At 41.6% G+C, this 24059-nt stretch overlaps 1 protein-coding gene across 4 annotated transcripts in view; it reads left to right on the forward strand.

The window, feature by feature from the left end:
- Nucleotides 1–24059, forward strand: part of garz (Sec7 domain-containing protein garz) — a 106559-nt gene that overhangs the window by 63824 nt on the left and 18676 nt on the right. For 3 of the 4 annotated variants that reach the window (XM_037435934.1, XM_075878744.1, XM_075878742.1), the window contains exons 22-26: nt 1506–1621; nt 4114–4273; nt 13305–13563; nt 14880–15073; nt 20245–20470. In XM_037435934.1, the coding sequence (XP_037291831.1) occupies nt 1506–1621; nt 4114–4273; nt 13305–13563; nt 14880–15073; nt 20245–20470 (955 nt within the window). The remainder of the gene's footprint in view (nt 1–1505; nt 1622–4113; nt 4274–13304; nt 13564–14879; nt 15074–20244; nt 20471–24059) is intronic. The other variant, XM_037435936.1, reaches the window with a different exon arrangement.

Genomic DNA, 24059 nt, shown 5'->3' on the forward strand with positions numbered 1-24059 from the left:
TGTCAGCTTTGCAATCTGACAGTGTTGAGCAGTAATAATTGCTAGGAATTTATGCCAGCTATTGATAGAGAGCTGTTGCTAGGAGTTTGGGAAAACTTATTTTACAGAAAAAATTTCCGAAGGTCCGCCACATGTATAAAGTGTGGAGGTGGCTTTGTCAGCCAGTTTACAGCAGCTTTGGTTTGGTTTTGCTTTTATCGTTATATTATGCACAGAGCCGCATTAAGTGTCGGTAGTCGCTCCTACGGCGTCGTCACACATGCTTGGATATGCACCTGTGCCGCAAGAGAAGCACTCAGCAAGAAACTATCATGCAAAAACACCTAAATTGAGTGATGACAAGCTTGGAGTTCGAGAATGACCACACCTGAGCTTCAAGTGTTATGGCGACGATATTTTGCGTCAGCCTGAGACAATCAGTCATTCATTAGTCAGTTTTGGCTACGGCCTCAAGTTGCCTCCTCCTCCGCAAGTGCGTAGCTGCTGATCTTTGTGCACAATCTTATAGCTACTCTGGTTACGCGCGAGGTCGACATGTCGCAGGAGCGCGGTTTGCTGGCACCGGCTGTAGAGCTTGTTCTCGTGACAAGAAGGCCACTGGAGCACAGCTTTGCCCTGACTATTGAACATTGTGAAACGTTTAAAAACTGCGCGTGATATTGTTCTTTTTTTTTTTAGAAGATGTCTAAAATGCAAAGAAATATGCTTGGATGCATATGTTGGAACGCCAACTATGCGGAGTGAGGTGGCTTATGGAGAGAGTTGACGCTAGATAAAATAGCAAAGTTCATTGGACATCTAATTTATAGAGGGATTATTCACATCACATGCATCCATCAAATATTGGAACACCTGGAGGCCCTCATCGTATAAAGTACAAAAATTTATTAAGAAAAGTGTTTGAGTTCACTTGTGTCTCACGAAAAACTAAGCAATGCCTCACTGCATGACACAAGCAAAGCAGCAAACATTTTGTACAAAATTCATTGACACGAGCAACATTTTGTACAACATTTATTATTTTTTGTACTGTTTCTAGGTAACTTATCTTCAAAATGTATATATTCTCAATTTTAGTTTTGAATATTTTTGCATAAATAGTGTTTTTTATTGCACTTTCTACCAGTTGGGAACCAAAAATTACGCACTGTCCATAGTTTTATTCATTCCAAAGTACTTTTGTTGCTTTACAACATAATTTCTGGAAAAAGCATTTTATTGTGCAAAACTTGGTATGCTGCAATGCATGCTGTAGTATTTTTCAAACTGGCAAAAAAGATATTTTATTATTATTATTATTATTATTATTATTATTATTATTATTATTATTATTATTATTATTATTATTATTATTATTATTATTATTATTATTATTGCACTGTTGTGATATTTTCTGGACATTCCAATATTGCTGGGTTTGACTACCTCCTTGCAGTTTAAGCGTTCATAGTGATTCCACATTGCCTTTTCTTTTTCCCTCTCTCTTATTTTTTATTTAATATTAGGCACTGATATATACCTGCCATGGTCCAGAGAGCCATTCGTCCATGTCCGGTGGCTATGATGAGTATTCAACAGTATTTCTCTTGGAGCTTCTAATCAAGGTTGTGCTGCAAAACAAGTGTGTACTCTCCTCCAATATTATTTTATTTTTCTGTGCCATATAAGAATGCCTTGTATATTTTGATAACTAGCTCTTAATCTCAGAACTATGTGCTGGTTGCAATTAGTGTCTCAATTATAATCATTATAATGTGATGCGAATGAGAATCAATGATGTGATGCCAATCAATGATGTGTGTCACTATGCTACACATGTAGTATGATCTGCTCTTCAAGAGAACACATAAAAACGGGTTATCTATGAACCTTATTTAGCAAATGTATAATCTCCTGACATGGCACTGAATGACTTGTTGTTAGTGGCAATTACACGCTTCTACGCTTATGCAAAGCACATTTACATACTAGTTTAAAAAATTGCGAGTTGAAAAACACGCTTTTCAAAATTGCATATATTTAGTTTTCATTTGCTTTCATAAGTGTAATTTCTCTAGATTCACAACAAAAAACTGAAGATTATAATTAAATGCAAAGTGGGTTAAAAACATATTTAAATAGCACAAGGTGGCAACTAAAAACTAAAAAGAGCTCATTTCTTAAAGTTCCCTGGCAATTGTCACCTGGCTGCTTGCCATTGTATTTCGCATGAGGAGTTCACTAAAGCCACATGCTCAAAATACACAATGATTGCCAAGCTCTCATGACGGAAGAAATCATTTTAAAAAACATACCTTTGCCACATAGATGAGCTTTGACTTGTACCTTTAAGGGGAAATGCAATTCGCAAAAAAAGTTGCCTTAATCTGCAGCCTAGGGCAATGAAATTTTCACTATATAGGTACTATATTGGCTTTTATGCTGATTTAAAATATATAATTAGTTTTATAGTAAGCTATGCAATTTTTGTATTGTGCTATGACAGTATGTAAAGCATAGCCTGTTTTGGACGGACGTTTTATGTCACTAAGCAATTATGGTTCTGAGCCACTAATGGCTCATATTGCTCCACACTAACTGTAGAATGTAAATAACTATCAACAAAAGTGTGTATAGAATATTTTGATGATAAAGAAAAATTATAATGTAAGAATTCTTAAAATCCTCAGTCTATACTAATTGCTTACTTTAGGTTCATAATAATTATACAAGCAAATTCAAGTTTTGAAAGAGATACTTGCATTCTTCACATGCTGAGGAATATGTGGTCAAAATTTTATCCTGATTGGACTATGAGGGTAAAGCAATACACTCAAATATTTTTACAACAAAGTTGCATCTTACACGAAATTAAGTTTGTTATATCCAAAAATGCATTATCAAGGTTTATTTCTAACACTATTTGTATTGATACACTATGTTTTATTTATTTTGTTATAACCAATATTTCTTTATATACGTATTTGTTATATAGAGGTTTGAGTGTAAACTGTATGCAAAAGCCAGGCATGCTTGAGCAATGCTTCACTTGTGGGTAACTTAGCAGATCAATCACAAGTCAATTACTATAATAATTTTGAAACCCTAGTGCCATTTTTGTTTGTTCGATAGCACGTTGGATCATCCTCTACATCATAGTTAGTTATGGAACATAACTTATAAGTGTTATGATAATATTGTTGTTTCCTGTCTGAATAGAACTGTTAGAGTATCATAGTGTAAAGCACACAGTGAATACAAATAAGTCAGTGCAAATTTAATTTGATATGTGTGTGTATATATATATATATATATATATATATATATATATATATATATATATATATATATATATATATATATATATATATATATATATATATATATATATATATATATATATATATATGTGTGTGTGTGTGTGTATGTGTGTGTGTGTGTGTGTGTGTGTGTGTGTGTGTGTGTGTGTGTATGGGATATGGCACAACGGGAGCGTTGTCAACAAGGATAAATATATTTATTTCCCAACAGTTTCGGGAGGGGTCCTCCCTTCATATAACTCATCCCCTGATGAAGTGTATAACTCATCCCCCGATGAAGGGAGGACCCCTCCCGAAACTGTTGGAAAATAAATATATTTATCCTTGTTGACAACGCTCCTGTTGTGCCATATCCCATACCTTCACGAAGACTAACTGGCCCATTGAATTATTACTCCCACTATATATATATATATATATATATATATATATAAGGGAAAGAAGTGTATACCTAAGGGCTCGTTTTTCCGTGTTTATATATATATATATATATATATATATATATATATATATATATATATTCAGGCTTGAAATGAAGTTTTTGAAGAAGATACAGAAAAAAGGCTCATGCTCAATAACAAATCAGGTTTTTTTTTGTGCTTTATATATTTTTGTTAGCATGCCGCATCAAGATTTTTGAAGTTTTTATCAATCACTCTTTTTAACTTTAGTAGTTTTACCTAAAGATTATGTTCAACCTTGTTGAGAGTCCAAGTGTTGTGTCTGGATGTTATGAAAAGCAGCCACTGAGTATGCTTGCTACATTTGACAGGAAAGGGACAGAACTGCTCTGTACAGCATGCTTTACCTGCAGGGATCGGGTGGGGCCCATCTGGACTGCTGTGCGGGACCACCTGTACACCCTGGTCATGGGTGCAAGTGCCAGCGACTACCGGTTTCTGCTCGAGCGTGCTGTCGTCGGCATCTTGCGCTTGGCCATTAGGCTCATTCGTCGTGAAGAGATGACCTCTCAGGCGAGCACACCACTTTTCATTGTTATGTGTGATGGCAACAGACAAGTTTTATGCATACTGCAGTTTCTTGCTTATGAACAAACTTGTGTACATGTTAGGAATGTGCAGCAACACAGGGTGTGTTGTGTCTAGTATGTGGACAAAGCTGCACGTACTTACTGCTGTTTATTCATTATGCACGGCTTCCAAGAATTGTTTTTGTCAGAAAACGAACACTCCTAACATTCATCTAGTGCCTTGCAACTAATTCAATATCTGTTAAACTTGTCAGAAGTGCATCCACAGGTTGATATGGAACATCCTGCGATGGGTACCACACTCTCTTTTACCAGAGAGAAAACTGACAGTAGTGGCACAACATCTTTGTGTTATCCTATTGTATCGTGAATGTATGTGCATTTTTCGGTACGTTGATGATTTTCTTGTTATTGCCAAGTCCTTCGAGCCGGAAACAGTGCAATATGTTTTTGATGTCTTCGAAAAAAATGTGTCTGGTCTCAATTCCTTGCATGAGTTTCCGGAGCTTCACAGGTTGCGCTATATAGATTGAGAACTAGCTCTTCAAGAGTATCACCTGTGCTGGCAATATGCTCCTAGGAATGAGAATTCACTGCTGAACTACAAGTCTTGCCACTCGAAACTTGTAAAAGATGGCCTGATTGCAAGCTGTCTCAGAGCAGCAGTAAAGAAGTGTGTGTACGCACAAGATGAGCACCAGTCTTGGGGTCTAGGTGCATCATTGTAGGGAAGCTGGTTTCAAGGACTCGGTACTTGTAGAATGTGTGAGTAGATTACCGTGAACATTGAAACAATCACATAGAGCAACCCAACAACATGGGTGATTGAAATCAAAAGGTAGCGTTAAGGTCCTACGGGCATTCTCTTTCTCACAAGTTTCCGAAAGTAGGGGCCAGGTATAACGTTAATGTACTGTTCTCTGCTCCTAATAAAGTAGGCAAGGTGGGAGCCACTGTTCAAAGGAAGCTAGAGGCATCAGGAGGAAACGCAGGCTGCGAAATAAAACGTGGAACCAAGTTTGTCCCATCAACGCCTTCTAAAAAAACTATGCCTGGAACGTCACTCTCTTTTCAGTTGGAAGCTTCCTGCCAGCACAAAATCTCGTAGGCCATGCCTCCTGCCATGTGTTGCGACAACGCGTGAGACCGCTCGCCTCCGTACCGCTCAGTCACGTGAGATTACCATACTGCTCTGTCACATGACATCACAATTGCTCGGAGGCAACTGTGAGAGCATTGCTGTATTCGCAGGGGGTGACCGCCAGAGGCGTTTGCCTTCGTACCATAGAGGGAGGGTAAAATTCGAGGGTAGGGCGGCATGTTCGCGGCTCACGTTCCAGGCATAATTTTTCAAGGAGGCATCAGTCCTATGTAAAGTGGCAGTCGTGTACCGAATAAGTTTGTCCTGCGGCCATACATATATAGGGAAAATAGGCCATTGCATTAATGTGAGGCTCCTTGAGCACAAGAATTCATTAGAAAAGAAATCAACCAACTTGGCCAAGCATTGTTCTGAGTGTGGGTGTGTGCTGTTTTTTGTTGACACGGATATCCTGTTTGTGCATAATGATGCTTACACAAGAGAAGTGGCTGACGCCTTCCACATAACATGAAAAGCGACTAATTGTGTTAGTCAACCTTCTCTGGTGCTGTCGTCAAAAGAAATGGGCTTGTTAAACAGGTGTGATTAGGAAGCTCAAACGAGGCTGTGCCTTTCAGTTTGACAAATATATCATCTGTGATATATCATCTCGGATCTTTGACAATGAGCATGCCCGCTCATCTCTAAGAAATACATGTTTTTTAATAAACCAGTTGCAAGCTCAGTGCCGTGTGTCTCTTTCTTTTTTGTGTCCTGTGTTCTAGCACTGGTTTATATTTTCATCATGATTAAGTTGTCTGCCATAGGCAACTTAAAGAAAAAAAGTTCTTCATATTCTCAAGGTGGAGAGCCAGGGGGCGTTCGTCCAGTGCTGATCTGCGAATACATCGGCTCCCATTTGCGCAAGCGTTTTCGCTCGAAATTTCGCTTTATCCAGCAAGAACTGTGTATCATTCAATGCGGTGAACCAGTGTTGCGGTGAACCTGTGGATACCAAACTCTTACCGGTGATTGAAATTTCCAGACTTTCCCAGGACTTTTTATTACTCGCTGCAGAGACTCCTAGCGTGTCGACGCATCGTTCGGGCTCTGCAAATGCGTCGTGACAATGCCTGACACGTTGTCGAGCTAGAGAATGGCCTCCAACCCTGTTGTGTCGGTTGTAGATGGCATGAACATCAGTTTGGAGGAAGCGGAGTGCGCACGCTGGATCGAAGTCGCCTGCAAGAAGAAACTTGCGGAGTGGGCGCCCTGTACGGCTAACGCGCCCACGTCATCAACAGGAAGCAGTAATGGTTGCTTCTGCACTGCCGCCTCATAGAATGGGTTGAGACACGTCGTGCAAGCTTCCAGAATCCCAAACCTTCCCCGGGATCTCTTTGAGACCATTATATGGCCACGTGGAGGGGTGGATGTCAAAAAGACTGATCTGCTTATCTTCAAACGCTTGCTCTCAAAAGCAGCTTCCCTAACAGTGGAGCAGGTGTACGACGACGCGCTGTGCGTGAACTCCTTCCAGAACATTTTCATTGTTGCCATGCTGTTCGAGGTGAATGCGCGTGCCTATGCCAGAGTCCAAGCGATAACTATGGGCAAAACTGTCGTAGGGTTGGCAGATTACGTGGCTGCGTCGGACGGCACATGTAAAGGAGTGATCGGCAGAATCAATGCGGATCTCAGCGACGAAGAACTAACGGAAATGATCATCACCTGAAGGAACCCTGACGCGCTTGGGGTTCGAAGGATGAAGAAGACGCTAACAGTGATCGTGTTGCTTGACGGACAAAAGGTCCCCCAGCACGTCCTATGTGATGGTGTTCGATACCCCTGTCCCTTGTACCATAGGCAAGTGGACGTGTGCTATGCATGTGGTGATCTGGGCCACAGGTCTGACGTTTGCCCTAGAGGTGAAAACAAAAAGAAATGCTGCAGATGCGGCATGCTGTCACCATCACCAGAAGATCAATGTGATCCCAAATGTGCCATCTGTGGCGGCATGCACCCCACAGCGGACTGCAAGTGCAGAAAGCGCTTCCAGGTGCCGTACATCGTGCGCCAAAGACGTAGGCGCAGCCCCAGGCAGGCGTGGCATCGCTCTGACATGAACCTTCTTCTTCTACCATGGAAGAGGCCATGGTAGAAGAATCCTTCTCCAGCCTACATCGCAGCAGGTCGGCAACGCGAGGGCGTTCCCGCTCCAGAGGACGCTCCGGCAGCAAATCGCGCTCTCGCTCCAGAGGGCGTGACAAAGAAAGCAGCCGTAGCAGATGCTCCCGATCGAGGAGACAATCGGGTTCAAAGGGTCGAGTCCAGAAGCATATGTCTTGGGCAGACAAGGCCAGGATGAACATCTCAAGCGGCAAAAGGTAATGTAGGTTATTTATCCAGAGCACAATAGAGAACAGTTGGAGATTTTGATGCTTAAAAAAGAAAATGCAGAGCTAAAAGAGGTGTTACGAATGCTGAGGCCCGAGTTTGAGCTCTTCTGTAACTCGCGTGAAACCTGTGAAGTCGCTACACCCATACCTGTTCAAGTAGAAAGGTCGCATAAGCACAAAGCCATTTTTTCCCCTGCGAATGAGGAAAGTGAGGAAATGCAAAGTGACAGGTCTCCCGCTCAGGTCTCTGAGCAAAATGTACTAACGTCTTTAGCAGTGATTGAAGAATCCCTCAAACAGCTGAGGGAGGCCTTGGTCATCCAATCTGGGTGCACGTTAAAGAACCCCAGGTGGTCGAAATTTCCGGAGCCCTCCACTACGGCGTCTCTCATAATCATATAGTGGTTTTGGGACGTTAAACCCCACATATCAATCAGTCATTGGTCATCCAATCTAGCACAATCAAGCGTATAGATGGGAGCGTCTCTCACGTGGCACATCGAGTAGGAATCCTCGAATCTAAAATGAAAACGATTGCCTTTAGCCAAACCGGCACTGGTGCAATCCCAAAAGGCAAGATAGTGCAGCAGGATTCAGACTACACGACTTTGCCACAGGCTATGCTCATTCAATAACAGTCAAAATGGCGGGCCACACCAGAAACATAAACATCTGGCAGTGGAATCGCGCAAGTTTCTCAAGGCGTAAAGCTGCTCTACTACAGCTCATCAAAGCCAAAATGTCAAAGCCGCACGTCCTGCTCTTGCAGGAAACCCTTAGCGAGAACCTTGTTCTCTCGGGCTACCATACAGTTAGCCAGAAAAGTTAAAATGGCAGAGGGATTGCCACTTTGGTCAGGAAAGATATCTCCTTTAAGCAGCATGAAGCCAAAATTTGCGACTCTATAAAAGATATGGCCTCGAGGGACAATTAATTGAAATCATTTTGAACTGCAAAATTCGAAGTCACGTATTTGTGTTCAACCTGTATAGCCCTCCTTCGGCTTATAAACATAACATCCCCTCACTACTTAATAGGATCGCAACTGCTGCAAAATCGCACCCTTTAATTGTGGCGGGAGATATCAACGCTCCTCATCCAGCTTGAGGTTATATAATGAAGACAAAGAAAGGGGACACTATTGTTATAGCCAGTGCAGACTTGAATCTAACGCTTATCTCTGGTCCACGTTTTCCCACGAGGGTAGGAAACTCGGTTGCCAGAGACATGATGCCTGATCTCAGCTTCACTAGAAATGCGGTAGTCAAGTGGTCCAAGTTACAGGAAAACTTGGGAAGTGATCACAACATCATAGAACTCGGAATGTAGATAAGAGCACCACCACTGAAAACCTACAAATACACAGACTGGGACATTTTTTGGCACATCATAGGTAAAGATGAGACAGTGCACGAGACTTTCAGTGTACTTTTTGTACAAATTCAGAACGATGTCGAGAGAGCCACTAAGGAAATAATCACTGAGTTTGATGCCCTGGGGATGGATGCAAGGTTAGTGCACCTCCTAGACGCCAAACGCTCTCTCATTAACATATTAAAAAAAAAACAAAGGCTAAACTGCGGGCTATGGAAAAAAATTGCCAAGCTCAATCGGCAAATTGAGGAACACTGCTCTCAACTTCATAAGCAGCAGTGGAGAGATGCCTGCTCGGCTGCGGATGGAAAAATGCGCAAAGGAGGCAAATGGACCCTCTTCAAACACCTCCTAGACGATAGCCAATCATGTGGCAATCACAAGCTAGCCGCTGACTGACTTATTAATAAGGATAAAGGAGCAAGCATTTTAGAAGCCTCCCAATTTCGAATATTAGCCAACAAATACCTTCCTCTTAGCCAAAGCCCAACTTCTGTACACCATCGGCATGAGGGTGTGCCTTCCCCAGAGCTGGACGCTGTCTTCCCGGAAGTTGAGATCAGGGAAGTGCTCCATAACCATAACGGTAGGTCTGCCCCAGATTCTGACAATGTTACAAATTTGCTGTTAAGAAATTTGGATGATAAATTGATACAAGCCTTAGTAAAGGAGATAAGCAGGGTACGGGAGGAGAGCGTCGTACCGGAAAGTTAGCCACAGAGGTCTTAATCTCCAAGCCAGGTAAATTGCCCAACTTGGATCACCTCCATCCGATATCTCTTACTTCTTGCCTTAGCAAAGTAGCGGAACATGCAGTGCACAACAGGATATCACGCTACATCGAGTGAAATGACTTATTCCCATACAATATGGTAGTTTTCACGCCCTTGCTTTCAACGCAGAATGTCATGCTCCTGCTCAAAACGCAGATAATTGACTCTACAAGTAAAGATGTAAGAGGAGTCGTCACACTGGACTTTAGAGAAAGCATTTGATACTGTCAGACATGACTATATTCTCAAGGAGATATCAACTTTGAACCTAGGAGCTAAATTCCTCTCCTTCGTTAGATCTTTTCTCGAGAGCAGGATGCTGGCCATAAAATTGGGACAATCAATCTCAGAGCATTTCAATCTCGGACGAAGGGGTACTCCCCATGGGGCAGTTATCTCCCCCTTTCTATTCAATATAGCCATGCCCAAGCTGTCGGAAAGCCTTTCAAAAATTTCTAAAGTAGGTCACGCTTTATATGCTGAGGACATTACGATCCGGTGTCCTGGAGGATCGGAGGTGGCCGTCGAACAAGCCCTGCAGGAGGCTCTGGACGTCACAGAGTCTTTCCTGGAGGGCATGAGACTGGCACTTTTGCCGGAAAAGTCAGTACTCCTGCTGTAGAGACATACAGACGAGGTGGCCAGGTGCCTCACCCCACTTGATCAGGAGCCATTAACGTTTGTAACAAGGATGGTCACACAATCCCTAGAGTAGATTCTATTAAAATTCTGGGGCTTTTATTAGACTCTAAGCGCTGCAACAGAAATCTCGTGACAAAAAACGGAAAACATTTTGAGATTTATTACGTGGGTGTCCAACGAGAGGGGCGGCATAGGTGAGGATATCCTCCTAAGGGCTCACCACGCTTTCCTCATGGGCCATATTATTTATTTGATTGCAGCTCTCAATTGGACCAAGACAGAGACGGGTAAATTGGACACACTCATGCGTAAAAATGTCAACAATGTGCTTGGTGTCCCAACCACCACTAGCACTGAAAAGCTCATGAAGTTGGAGTGCATAACATCACTTCTGAATTAATTGAAGCACAGAGGTCAGCCCAAATCATTCACTTATGAAATTTCAAAACAGGAGGACAACTGCTAGATGCGGCAGGCCTTGGTCTTATCTTTATTCAGGGAGAAACCATGTAACTGGATCACCAAACAAGAAATACTTTTATTGTTGACCTTTTTCCAAGAAATGTACGTACCGAATACAATAAAGGTCGTAGATTAGCGAGGGCTAGGGCTTTCATACAGAAGCTCTCCGGAACGGAAACATTTGTTTATGCAGCGCGCCACGCCAGCGGCAACAAGTTTTCTGCGGCAGTTGTCAATGACTGGGGAGAACTTTGGCTGCTTTGGTGAAGACCTCCTTGGTTGATGTAGCAGAACGGACTCCTGTATCTCTGGCATTGCTGGACCCAAAATGCACATTGGTCTACACCGACTCACGAGCGGCCGTTAAAGCATTTGCATCGGGACTGATAGCCACAGAGGCAGCCAGGATTCTCCGCGGCAGATTCCTCTCTAACAACATTCATCCCATAGTCTGGTTTCCAGCTCGCATGTCACCAGACGTACTGCGGGGTCGGCTGGACTCAAACGAGATAATCTACGACCGTGCGCGAGGTTTCACATGTAGTGGCGGGCTGGTTTCTCGCGTGAATTCGGGAGAGCTCGTTCACAGTGATCCTCTCGTCGCCTTTCACGAGATAACATCTCATTACAGAGGAGAGCGACAGACTTTTCCCTTTCCTCATCATAAGCTTTATGGATCTCAAGCAAGCACACTCCGCATGCTCTAGACAGGGTCTTAGCCCTCCAGCGGCTTTCTGAGTATGATTCATGTGGAAGTTAATCCACTTTGCCCAGATTATGGTGAATATTGTTCTCTAAGTCACATGCTCTGGCAGTGCCCTACGTTACAGGACTTTAACTGAGAACCGGACTGGACAACGGCAATCACAGACCCCAGACAAGACGTCCAGCTTCAGGCTGTCCAGACGGCCTGTGAACGTTCCGAGAGGCATGGCCTCTCTGTTACGACATAGGAATAGCCGATAGCTGGGTGGGGACCTACATAATTGGGCCACTGCCTGGCCTCTCGGGATGAAAATAAAGTTGTCTGTCTGTCTGTCTGTCTGTCGTATTCTCAATAACAAGTACATTTGATTTGGAATGACAGTTTACTGTGCAAATAAAAATTTTGCTGTTACAGAAATTTCCAGTTTGAAAAAAAAAAGACTAAAAACACCAATCCTATCACACCCCAAAGCAATGAGGAAAAAGCTGGTCTGGCTTCGAATCGTCGGATTTCTGAATAAAATTTTCGGTTGGAATTTTCTAATTGTCTCATTGAGAGGAATGTTTCTTACCAGTATCAAAATAATCAGGGTGCAACTGTTTAGTGTGAATCAGCAGTGGGCATTCCATTACAATTTTGAGTTGATGACAGTGCCAGATTTTTGTTGCACATGTATGCACGGCTTATATCAATGCAGAGAGGAGGCCCCCATGGCAAGTGTGCATGCGTGAGGCAGGTGGCCTGTTGCGACCAGTGTTAATCATCTAGCTAACAGTGATAATCACAGGAAGACTGGACATGCTTGTTTGTCACTGAAGAATTTAGTTAGTTTTTATGCTGTAAATGTTAATTGGTTCAGCTCATTTATTCTTCTTTGTCCTTTGTTACTGTCAATGACTGTTTTCTCCATCCGGTCAGAGCTTCCTTGAACCCTGTGAAAAAACAAGTTGCTTCACCTTGAATCCATACTTATTTAAAGTGGAGGCAGGAATACAAGCTACAAAATGCCTAAAATTGCTTTACTTAACTTGTTTGTGAAATTAGCGAAAGTGCACAACACGATGGTTTCCCACTGCTGCTTCGAGGCTGCCCGTTTACAGAAGAAATGAATCATTCCCTCCTCAGTAGTAAATACTAAATGAAGTGGACATATATATGTATTAAGGGGTTAAAATTATCTATTTTCAGTGGGTGCTTCTCTGCCACAGTCATGAAAGATTTCTGACTAGCACTGCTTTTAGAGCATATTATAGGAGGTTCACACTGGTGCATCTTTTATTCAGGTAAAGTATCTCTAATAAAAGATTCAGAGTTATTAACGAAGGCTTGCAAGTATCAAGGGACAGTTAATGCGACGTGTTTTATGTGCTTATGCTTGATGGTTATCCGCACTGTCATATGAGATGTAATATGAGAACTTGGTGATCTAGAATGGTAACTGTATTTCTTTTCTGTACTATGAACGCAAGATTGGGAGACTCTCAGGATATAGAGTGATGACAAGTTGCAACTGTTGTTCAGAGAATGCCTTCGTAGCACTTGTCTTACTGCAAATGATATAATTTGGGTACATGCAGGTTCTGGGCTCACTACAGCTGCTGTTACTACTTCGACCGGCAACACTGCAGCAGGTGTGCAGCCAAGTGGCATGTGCACTGCAGGAGCTGCTGCGCACGAGTGCCACATGTGTGCAGGCCCCATCAGACTGGGCTACTCTTTTTGTGCTCATGGCTTGTGTGGGTGCAGGCCTCAAACCCCAGACAGCACAGGCCCTTCACCGACAACCAGCCTTCCACAGATCGATGACTTCAGTGGCTGACAGCACTGTGGCTTCGGGTGGGTAATGTGTGCTAGCTGAATGTGCATTTTACAGTGTCAGTCCATTATAATTACATGCCCTTGTTATGTTAGCTTTATAGCTCTGTAGACTTGTGGAATGTGACTGTACTACTATGGTAACTTTTAAAGCAGCTTGGTTTTACCACTGCTTTGAGCAAGCTTAAATAATATCATGTTGTAATTTTACTTTCAATGCAAATATCTTCACTACAGAGCACTGTGTATTTTAGGTGAAACTACAATGTATGTTTAGCGATCACACCTTCCAAGTTTAATGTGACAGACTACATGCCTTGTTGCTAGCTGGGTGTCCCCTTGGGGTCAGTGATTGTGCGCTTAGACCATGCTATCAGGAAAATTAATTAATGTTATTGGCCAATAGAGTGAGACATATTGTAATATTGTTCCATTATTTTTGTGGTGCCTAAATAATTTGGCTAGTTGCAGGCTGTTTTGTGGTCACATCCTTGGAAACTGTGACATGCTAACTGATGTGAAAGCGAAGAAAATCTCAATAAATTTATATATGATGAATCTCACTGGACGTTATTTCACAAAGTATCATTTAGTGGTGATGCTAATTTGACGATAGCTAATAAGAATACAGTGGAAGCAATTCACAATGTTTGTAAGATAGGTTTGTAAGAGAGATGTTTGTAAGAGGGATGTTTAAATCGGAACATAATAAATTTACATAGTTACAAAACGGTGCCATAAAGTAAGACAAAAACACAAAGGAGCACACAAAATGCAAGTGTAAACTGTATTTGCGCTTGTGTTTTGTGTATTTCTTTGTGTTTTCGTCTTGCTTCATCATACCGTTTCGTAATTATGAACTCTTACCAACTAGCTCAGTTGTTAGTTCTTCAGATAAGGTTCAGTTGAGATTATTGGCCACCTCTCCTTTGACTGTTCTTGATTTGATGCACCAAGATTATCTCTCTTCATTACATTAACACATTTCAATGACCGATCTTTGTTTATAGGCAGTTCATTAACTAGAGCACCAATTAAGGCATGGACTATGAAGAAGTAAGATGGAAATACACCCTCTCTAATTCATCTTAATTGGTACCCTACATAATGGATCAAAACTAACTCTCTCAGATTACTGTTCTAATAAGTGTGCACACAATTAATGGAAGGTAGGCCTTGGCCTTGATGATCCTTATTGTAGGTTTGCCAGTGAAACTTGCCTTGATTAACGTTGCTTACTTCTACTATTTGTTACAACGCTCTCTTTATCTTTCCATGTCACCATTTATCCAAACTCTGGAATGAATTGTAAAAAAGCATTTTGCTTTTATCCACAGCAGGGGCCCAATCGGACAGTGAGCTGTCAAGGTCTGTCCATGGACGTCAGGATGGTCCTGTTGATCGGGGTTACACATCGGACAGTGAGCTGTATCAGCATCAATCAGCAAATGCAGATGCTGGCCGTGCAGCTGTCTCTCAGGATGATTCACCTAGGAGTGCGTTGGACTCTGCGGCCGGTGGTTGGATATTGGTAAGCTTCAGCCTCTTGAATCTTTATATATATATATATATATATATATATATATATATATATATATATATATATAATGGCTTGCATTGTTCTTCACCATCCGCAACTCAACATCTTTATCGGTGTATTTTACAGACCACCAAATTCCAACATTACAGTACTTGAAGCATTTGCAGATTATGTAGGCGTGTATGCCAAGCGCTACACGCATATGGTACTCTGCGGTGATTTTAATCTGCCCCGAATTGACTGGGATTCGATGCACGCCGTTCCTACCTGCGATCATTCCAAACTACTGCTTGATGTTGTTTTTTCTTGTAAATTAGGCCAAATTGTGCATGAACCTACTCGTGTTTCGACAAACTCAAGGTCACTACTTGACCTTGTCTTTCTTTCTGAATCCGTTCAACAGCTCGGTTTTGATGTCAATGTTCTGCCCGGGATTTCAGATCATGAAATAGTACAGTTTAAAAGTCATATGTTGCCCTCAACTTCGCGGGCAATCATTAAGCCATTTAGAGATTTTAACAGTGCTGATAATGAAAGTATTTTGGACTTCCTCGAACTAGATTTCGACACCTTTAAGAGCAAATACAATAACGGGTATCTCGACGTAAACGGATTATGGTTGCACTTCAAGACGGCCGTGCATACTTGTATTAACAAATATGTCCCACAAAAACAAAGAAAGATTAACCGCCAAAGCCCGTGGATTACGCGTGACATAATTAACTTAAAACGTCGTGTTAAGCGTCTCTTCCGAGCGCCCAAAACGCCTAATGTGTTACCTTCCCTAAGGGCTGACCTACGGAAAAAAATCAAAGAATCAAAGTATCACTTTTTTAATGTTAAGATGCACGGCTTTCTTGTCACCAACCCTAAGAAGTTCTGGACTCACATCACTCAAAAGAAAGACCCAGTCGGCAAAATTAAAATAAACGACAGGGAAGTGTCCGATGCCTGCTCGATAGCAAGGGCTTTTAATGCTTTTTTCTCGTCTGTATTTGTACGTGCAACCCAGTGCTGCACTAATTTCAATATTCCTGGCTTTGATATTCCCGATATAACTATTACCGAGCCGGGAATATTTTCGGCTTTGCTCAACCTTGACCCTAAAAAGTCCGCAGGTCCCGACAGAATACCAAATGCATTCCTTTACCGGTATGCAGAGTGGTGCTCGAAATACCTTTACATTATATTTAACGAAAGTCTACTAAGCGGTGTGGTTCCAGACGATTGGAAAACTGCAAAAGTTACTCCTGTGCATAAATCCGGCGATAAACTTTCTGTAAAAAACTACCGCCCCATATCCCTTTTGTGTACAGCCGGTAAAGTTTTGGAGCACTTTATATTTAAACACCTAGTAACGTATCTTGAGAGCAACATGTTTTTTACGAGCAATCAACATGGTTTTCGGCGTGGATTTTCCACGGTTACACAACTAATACACACGACTAACGACATCTCAAAAGTTTTAGATAAGGGGGGGCAAAGTGACGCTATATTCTTGGATTTCGAAAAAGCTTTCGATCGAGTACCCCATAGCAACCTGATGTTAAAAATTCGAAACTTGGTCAAAAATGAGAAAATAACTCAGTGGTTGGACTCCTACTTATCAAGCCGGTATCAGTACGTTCAGATAAGTGACTCTGCCTCTCACTTGTCATCAGTTGTTTCTGGAGTCCCACAGGGCTCCGTCTTAGGTCCGTTGCTTTTCATTATCTATTTAAACGATTTACAGTTCGACTGTCCGGTGCATTTCCGTTTCTTTGCCGATGACTGCGTTGTTTATCTCCCTATTGAATCGGTAAACGACCAGAAAGTTCTCAACAAATACTTAACAGCTGTTAGTAATTGGTGTGCCGATTGGATCATTAGCCTCAACACAACAAAGTGCCGCCAAATGACAATAACGTGCAAAAAGTTTCCATTTCAATATGCTTATCAAATTAACAATGTTGAATTAGAGGTTGTTAACGAGTTCAAATATTTGGGTGTAACCATGACATCAAACCTCACCTGGAACAAACACATACAAAATATTACATCATCAGCACTGCGCAGACTTTGGCTTCTAAGACACCGACTTCAGCACTGTACAAGCAGAACGAAGACCGTTGCGTACACTACGCTGGTCCGCCCCTTGCTCGAATATGCAGACGTTGTTTGGGACCCACACACAAAGACGGATTCAGTGATGCTCGAACGGGTACAAAAGAAAGCGCTGCGATTTATTCACAACGCATACAGCAGGCGAGTATCCGTGACAGAACTGCGCAGGCGTTCTGACCTACCAACACTAGAGTCCCGCCGTAAATTACATCGACTTAAAATATTACACAGCATAGTCAATGGTTATTCAAATCTTGACTTCAATACTTATCTCGAATTCAACATGTCACGCCCCACCCGGAACAAGCACAACAAAACAATCCTAATGCCTTTCACGAGAACAAACGCTCACCGTCTATCCTTTTTCCCAAGAACGATAGCAGAATGGAACACTTTGCCACGCGACGTTACTAACTTAACTAATCAAAATGCTTTTTCAACGGCTATTCAAAATTGTGTATGATTGGAAGTGCTGGTCTTGTTCCCCTGTCCTATTGAACTAATGTATTTCACGTGTTATCTTGCTACCATGCCACAACGCACACTGCTTGTGTTTTTTTTTTCACGCTTCCTGGTCAATGCGTGTAGTGTACTTTGTGTGTTTTGCATTAGACTAGCATTGCCGGTTTTATTGTATATTCATGTAGCTATTTGTAACGAGAATTACTGCCGCTTTGCGAATCGTGGGCCGTGTTACTGATTGCGTGCGCTTGTGTGTCGTGACAATCTGTAAGCTTACTGCATTATTGCTTCCCTGTGTACCGCGGACCGTGTTACTGGTCGCGTGTAAACTTTGTGTACAAACTCTGCACTGTACCACTCCTGCCCTGGCTGCCTAAGGGTGGCTGGCAGTATTGAATAAATAAATAAATATATATATACGTATGTATGTGTGGGTGTGTGTGTGTTTTCTTGCCTGGCAATGAATGACCATACATGCAAAAATTGATTGGTGTAAACCCTTTTTGCAATGAAGATGCTTTATTTCAATGATGTATTTTATTGAATGGCTGTACAGTCTTGATCCAAAAGCATTGATTTTATATCGTATTACTTAATCATGCTCAGATTAGAGGGCCCATAAACCATCCGGAAGTTGAATTGTGGTTGTGATTTTGCAGTTAGATGGGAATCTACAATGAACACGTAGCCATGAAACTTTTTTGAAGCATTGGCGTAATAAAAAAGTTACGTGCTTTTGATGATGAAAAGAGGCCCTTGCACGTCTCACTCTTTCCTTTGCTATGCTCTGTTTGTTGGCTCATCTCTCATCTTGGCTGAGTGCTCCTCCTCACTATGCAAGGAGGAAGAGCGGTGAGTGCACTTACCTGCATGCAGGCTAACAGATACCGTATTTACTCGCATAATCCTTGCACTTTTTTTTGGTGGAAAGCCGATGCAAGGTTGGGGGGTGCGAGAATTACGCGGGGAAAGCTTTCTAGAAAACATACAGAGCAAAAAAGAAAATGAAGTGGCTGCAAATCGGGATTCTCACACCAGCAACTAACAGCAAGCTTTGAGAAGTACTAATTAAAACTTACCTCAACAATAAAAGCACAGGTTCAACTCAAGGCAAGATTTATTTGAGACACAAAAAGTGCAAGCAAATAGTCGAGAATTAGAATACCATACGCAAAGCTTGTGGGCGTTGCGGGCGTGGCAGTAGCGTTCGTTGTTCAACTGGAGCCCTCAAAAGGTAAGCGTAGGACGTCAGTATTGGGCTGATAACTATTTAACAGAATCGTCAGCAGTTTCCTTCTGAAGAAATAAAGTTTACCATCAATCCCGGTTTTAGGCACACGGCAGGCCCAACGCGTCTTGGTGGCTTTCAGATGCCATCACCAATAGCAAACACAAAACTCGTATGCTCTGAAAGGCCTACCGGTAGCCCTGTTGCCATTGTTTAGATCATGATCTATCACTTTCAACTTGAAAGCAGCTGTGTAGCTTGAGTATCGCCCCATAATGTGACAAGATTACCGACATAACATACAAAACACGCCGCAATGCGCACTTGCCACTTTGGCTTGGCTTGGATTGAATCGAATCTCCGTGCAATAATAGTACGCTTGATGCTTAAGAGATGACGCCAGACGGCGCGCGCTATCATCGTCAGCCGCTGGAGCGAGCAGACGACATTATTGCGGCAGTTTTCGGGGGTGCAATAATTACTCGAGGAAAAAAAATCGTATTTTTGTTGGGCGATGTGGGTGGTGCGAGAATTATGTGAGTGCGAGGATTACACGAGTAAATACGGTATTGCGGATGACACGCAGATGACAACGTTGACATCACGGCTGAGCATTGCTGAAGGTGTTGGAGAGAAGAAGGAATCGTTTCTTGTAATTTGTGGTGCATCCGTTGCTCGGGGTGCAGCTGCATTTGGCATTACTTACTGTGACAGCTTTATGAGCACAATGTGTGCATTTATTTGAAATAAAAAAAAAAATATATATATATATATGGGTGGTTTAGGCGCTCTTCAAAGCGAACTAGCAAGTTGGTGTTACATATAGTAGCACTAAAGCAAGTCAACGACCATCCCCATCCCTGACAAAGTGTTGGCACCCTCTTTTCCTCCGCACTTCGCGCCCTTTGTACCGAGCAATGCTTTTAATGCTGAGCCAATGTGTGGCCTTGTTGCTAGCGAAGTGCCTGCAACGCCCTGTCTCTTTGGGCTCAGACAAGGAAAAATATTACTTTCTATATCGCCTCACAATGAATGGGATCCCTCCACCACCCTTCTCTTCTCTTTTCTTGGCACACACACACCTTTTTCTCTATGTGGGAGCAGGACCGTTAGTTGCATTTTTGTGAAAGCAGTGGTATATTGTAGGAGAAACATTGTTTTTGTTCTCTCAGTTTTTCCAACATAAAGGTACTTCAATGTTTTTGCTCGTAGTATGAGGTTAATCTTAAATTAACCAAAAATATATAGATTTGCGAAACTGTATCGCATGAATAACAGTACTAGCTTCTGTTCTGATTCTTAGTTTTGTGGCTGTTATGTTCAGGGTTTCTGCTAGCATATTGATGTCACAGATGTGTTTCTCTTATAGGTTAGCGGTGGGGGTGCTGAAGAAGAGCGTAGCCACAGTGCTGCCCCCGTAAACCAGTTCTCCATCAGCCTGGCCTGTGAGCTGCTCCCTCATGACCCTTTTGCATTGGCCAAGTGCTGTGAGTGCTTGGCCTTTCTTGTACGTGATCTGGCCCACATCACTCCAAACAATCTGCACGGTTGCATCCAGTGCATACGTGTCTTTGTTGAGGCCACGCTTCATGGAGGTATGTGTCTTTTCTTGGTTGGGGTATGGTTAAAGTAACAAAACTGGTCATAAAAATGAACTGTTAGATGTGATCAAGCAATCAGCATTTCACTTTCAATTCGTATCAAACCAGTGCATTTAAAATGTCATTTTAATAATGGAGGCATTTTTAACTCTTTGAGGGTTTAATATTTTTATCAAATGCGACCCCCAGATTGGTTTTTCTGTTGAAAATTAAAATTTTTACAGCATCCTATTTAGAATAAAAAAAATTGCCAAAATATTTTGAAGTGACTACAAAGTGAGAGAAAAAAATGTTTTGCATAAGTGTAGATGCAACATTTAATCATAAAAAAAATAAAATTAATGCAAATTCACGAAGTGAATGCTGATAATGGGCCAGAGCAGTGTAATCGAAAATGATTATTCAAACAACACAACCATTTTGCTGTGGCTTCTTGAGCTCGTAGATCAAGTTGAGAGTCACAGCATTGCTGCTTTGCTGCTGCGAGCAGCGCCTTATGTGCGCTCTCATTCATAGCGGTGGTAAGACTGCACAGTGCATGCACGTTTATCAGCAACCCTTGGCAGCATTGTGAGTCTACACCTCCGGCGTCTAGCTGCCGCTTGCTGTGCCTCCAACTCCAAAGTAGCTTGGTGTTGGCGTTGCCGTTTTGCCTCTTTTATGGTGTTGGGACCTTCTACTTTTTTCTGGTTAACAGCCTTTTATTTTGTTCTTGTTAAGTTTTTGTTCTGTCACATGCTTTGATTTATGGGTGGTTAAATGTTGTTCTTACGGTGTTGTGCCCTTTTATTTGCTTGTTCTCGTAACAGCCTTTTGTTAATCTTTTTGTTGTTCGCAGATGTTTTGGTTTCTTCACATACACCTGCGCTACATCTGCTGTAGATGATGGCAGTTTATGGACATTGTGGGGTCTTAAGAAGCTTTATCCCTAATAATAACAATAAATGAGAAAAACCTAGTGCTAATAATCAAAACATATGCTTATCAGAATAAGCGTGTCTTGCTGGCTTAAAAAAATGCATACACCAAATCACTGTCATCGTTGCACCAGTCAGAATCGTCGTACTACATCCACTCCTGGGAACATACTCTTTGTTCAAATTTCGACCTTGTACTAGTTAGAGATTTCTCATATCAGTGGCTGACGTCCAATGGATCGGATTACGATTTGGCATTTAGGCAGTAGTGAAAATTGACGGGATCTTTGCTTGAATCACTTGAGCTGGGAAACCGCCTTGTGCATCCATGTAATCGCTGTATATGTGAGCACGTGTAAGAAAACTTTATGGTTCTGTCCTCACCGCAAAACCCAAACAAGTGAGAAACTGCTTCTGATGGCCATTCATAGTATCGCCGGGGAGAATCTATCAATTTTAGAGATTCTAGAAACAGAAAACTCCCTGGCATGGTTGCATCATTCATATACGGTGCGATCACTTGTATATACTTCCAGCTCCCCCTTGTGAACAGCTGCAATCGCACCCCTGTGGGTAATACTAAATGAGTTAAGATCAAGCTGCATTCATGTTGGCTTGATTTGGTGATTTGGGTTGGCTATGATAGTAGCAGAACTTGGAATTTCACTACTAAACTGTTGTGCTGTACCAGTCATTCATGAGTTTTCCAACCCTTGCGACATTTATCACCTAGCTGAAATAATGCTTGGTTTCAAAATCCTGTTAGAACAGCTTGTGAAATAGTTCATCAGCTTTGAAGCATAGATTATGTGCAGTTACCGAAATATCCTTAGCCAAGCAGACATCAGAAGAAAGATCGATGTTCACAGCTTGCACATACTTTCTCTGGGCCAATGGGGTAAGCTCAAACTATCTTGTCTGCCACACACACATGCACACACCCATGCACACACACGTCTCTGCAGCAAGGCTGTGTGTGTTGTTGAAAAGTTACCGTGAAAATTTCGTGAACCATCCATCATTTTGTGGGCTTTTGCAGAACTGTACTAAAAGCAGAACTCAATTTTTTTTATTGTCCCTTTGAAGTAATATTTAGGCATGACCATTCTTTCAAGCTGTCTTCATTAGATCGAAAAAATCTTCTGTGGCTATCTTTTGCTGTTTAGTCATGCGGTGTCAATTCTAGGAACCGGGAATAGGGGTAAGGGGTGGTGTGGATGAAACCCCTCAAGCTGTCCACATTAGTGTGTAATGAGTGCATCGGTGTGTAACTGGTGCCATTTCAAATGCAGCTGACCGAACATTAAAGTGGCATTTTAAAAAGTTGATTGACTAAACTACTGGTTTTTGTATGTAGATAACAATAATTTATTTATTTTACCCATTTTGTACAACAACATTTGTTCTTCCAAGGCGTTTGCTCTGCCATTAACTTTTGCTAAAGTCTCATTTTATTGTAGTTACAAGTGCAGGGTAGTGGTAAGTATTTCATGCTTTATTAAGTCCTTTAAAATGCCATCCCATAATATTTATTTGAAAAATTGAAATGTAAATTCTCAAGTAAAAGAATGTTTTATTTATTTTGGAAGAAGCATATCCGACATCCAAATTGTAAAATGGCATTCTGATGTATACAACATTCGAACACATCTTTGATATTATTGCATTTGCTTGTATTGTTCAGCTTATATTGTATGACCACTTTCCACTATGTGAAACAATTTTTATGCCTCTTCATGCGGCTGTGGTACCACCAAGGTGTTTTTTTTTAGGTGTCCACGGCATTGTTAAGCTATCAAAAGATAGTTTTTTAGGGACGAAGCTTCTTATAATCTAGGGCAGTCCATCCCTCCGGCGTACTCAGCACAGCAAATCCATTGATGCATGCACACAACGCACACATGCTTTGCCCCACTCATCATAATTCACTCCTTAGATAGGCTGTGATACAGGGAGCTCCTCAGCTATCATATTTTATTTTGATGGCAAAATAATCTGAATTGAACTAGACACGGTGTATGAAGAAATGAGTTATTTTACTAATAAGAGTATATATATGTTTACTCCTAGCTGTAGAAAGCTAACATGAATAACGTTTGCAGGCACCTCATCGGGTGATATTTCGGTACTTCTGCACACTTTTTCTAAATCTGTATATCTTTTTTAGTTTTCACCTCTTACTGTACTAATTTTTACTTCTTGTGAAAAATCATGCATGTTCTGTTTAGACAAGCCATGTCCACAACTTTCGTTGTTTCAAAAATTGGATGATTACGATTTTATTAGTGAGAATTGTCTCATAGCATACGTGATATACTGTGCAATTACATTTGTATTTTATGTTGATATATAGTAAGGTGCTTGAATACGAGAAAGCTTCCAAAAGTGTCATAGCAATAAAAAGAACATTGTCGTGGCAGGTTAAATATATATTTGCAAGGTCAGGTTCTGACATTTAAAGTCATGCTTGAGCCATATTCCTCAGTTCACTTATTTTTGTGGGAATTTTCGCCTTTTGACAAGCAGAAAAAGTTTCTTCTTTTGTTTTTGTGAGTGTAATTTATGTAGACTTCTTGTTATTTTTATTACGGAAAATACTGGAATTTTTGTATTTCAATATTTATTCATTGACATGTGTTCAATAATGACTCTGGGCACTGCTATAA

Source organism: Rhipicephalus microplus, chromosome X (genome assembly GCF_043290135.1).
Source record: "Rhipicephalus microplus isolate Deutch F79 chromosome X, USDA_Rmic, whole genome shotgun sequence".
Taxonomy (NCBI): Eukaryota; Metazoa; Arthropoda; class Arachnida; order Ixodida; family Ixodidae; genus Rhipicephalus; species Rhipicephalus microplus.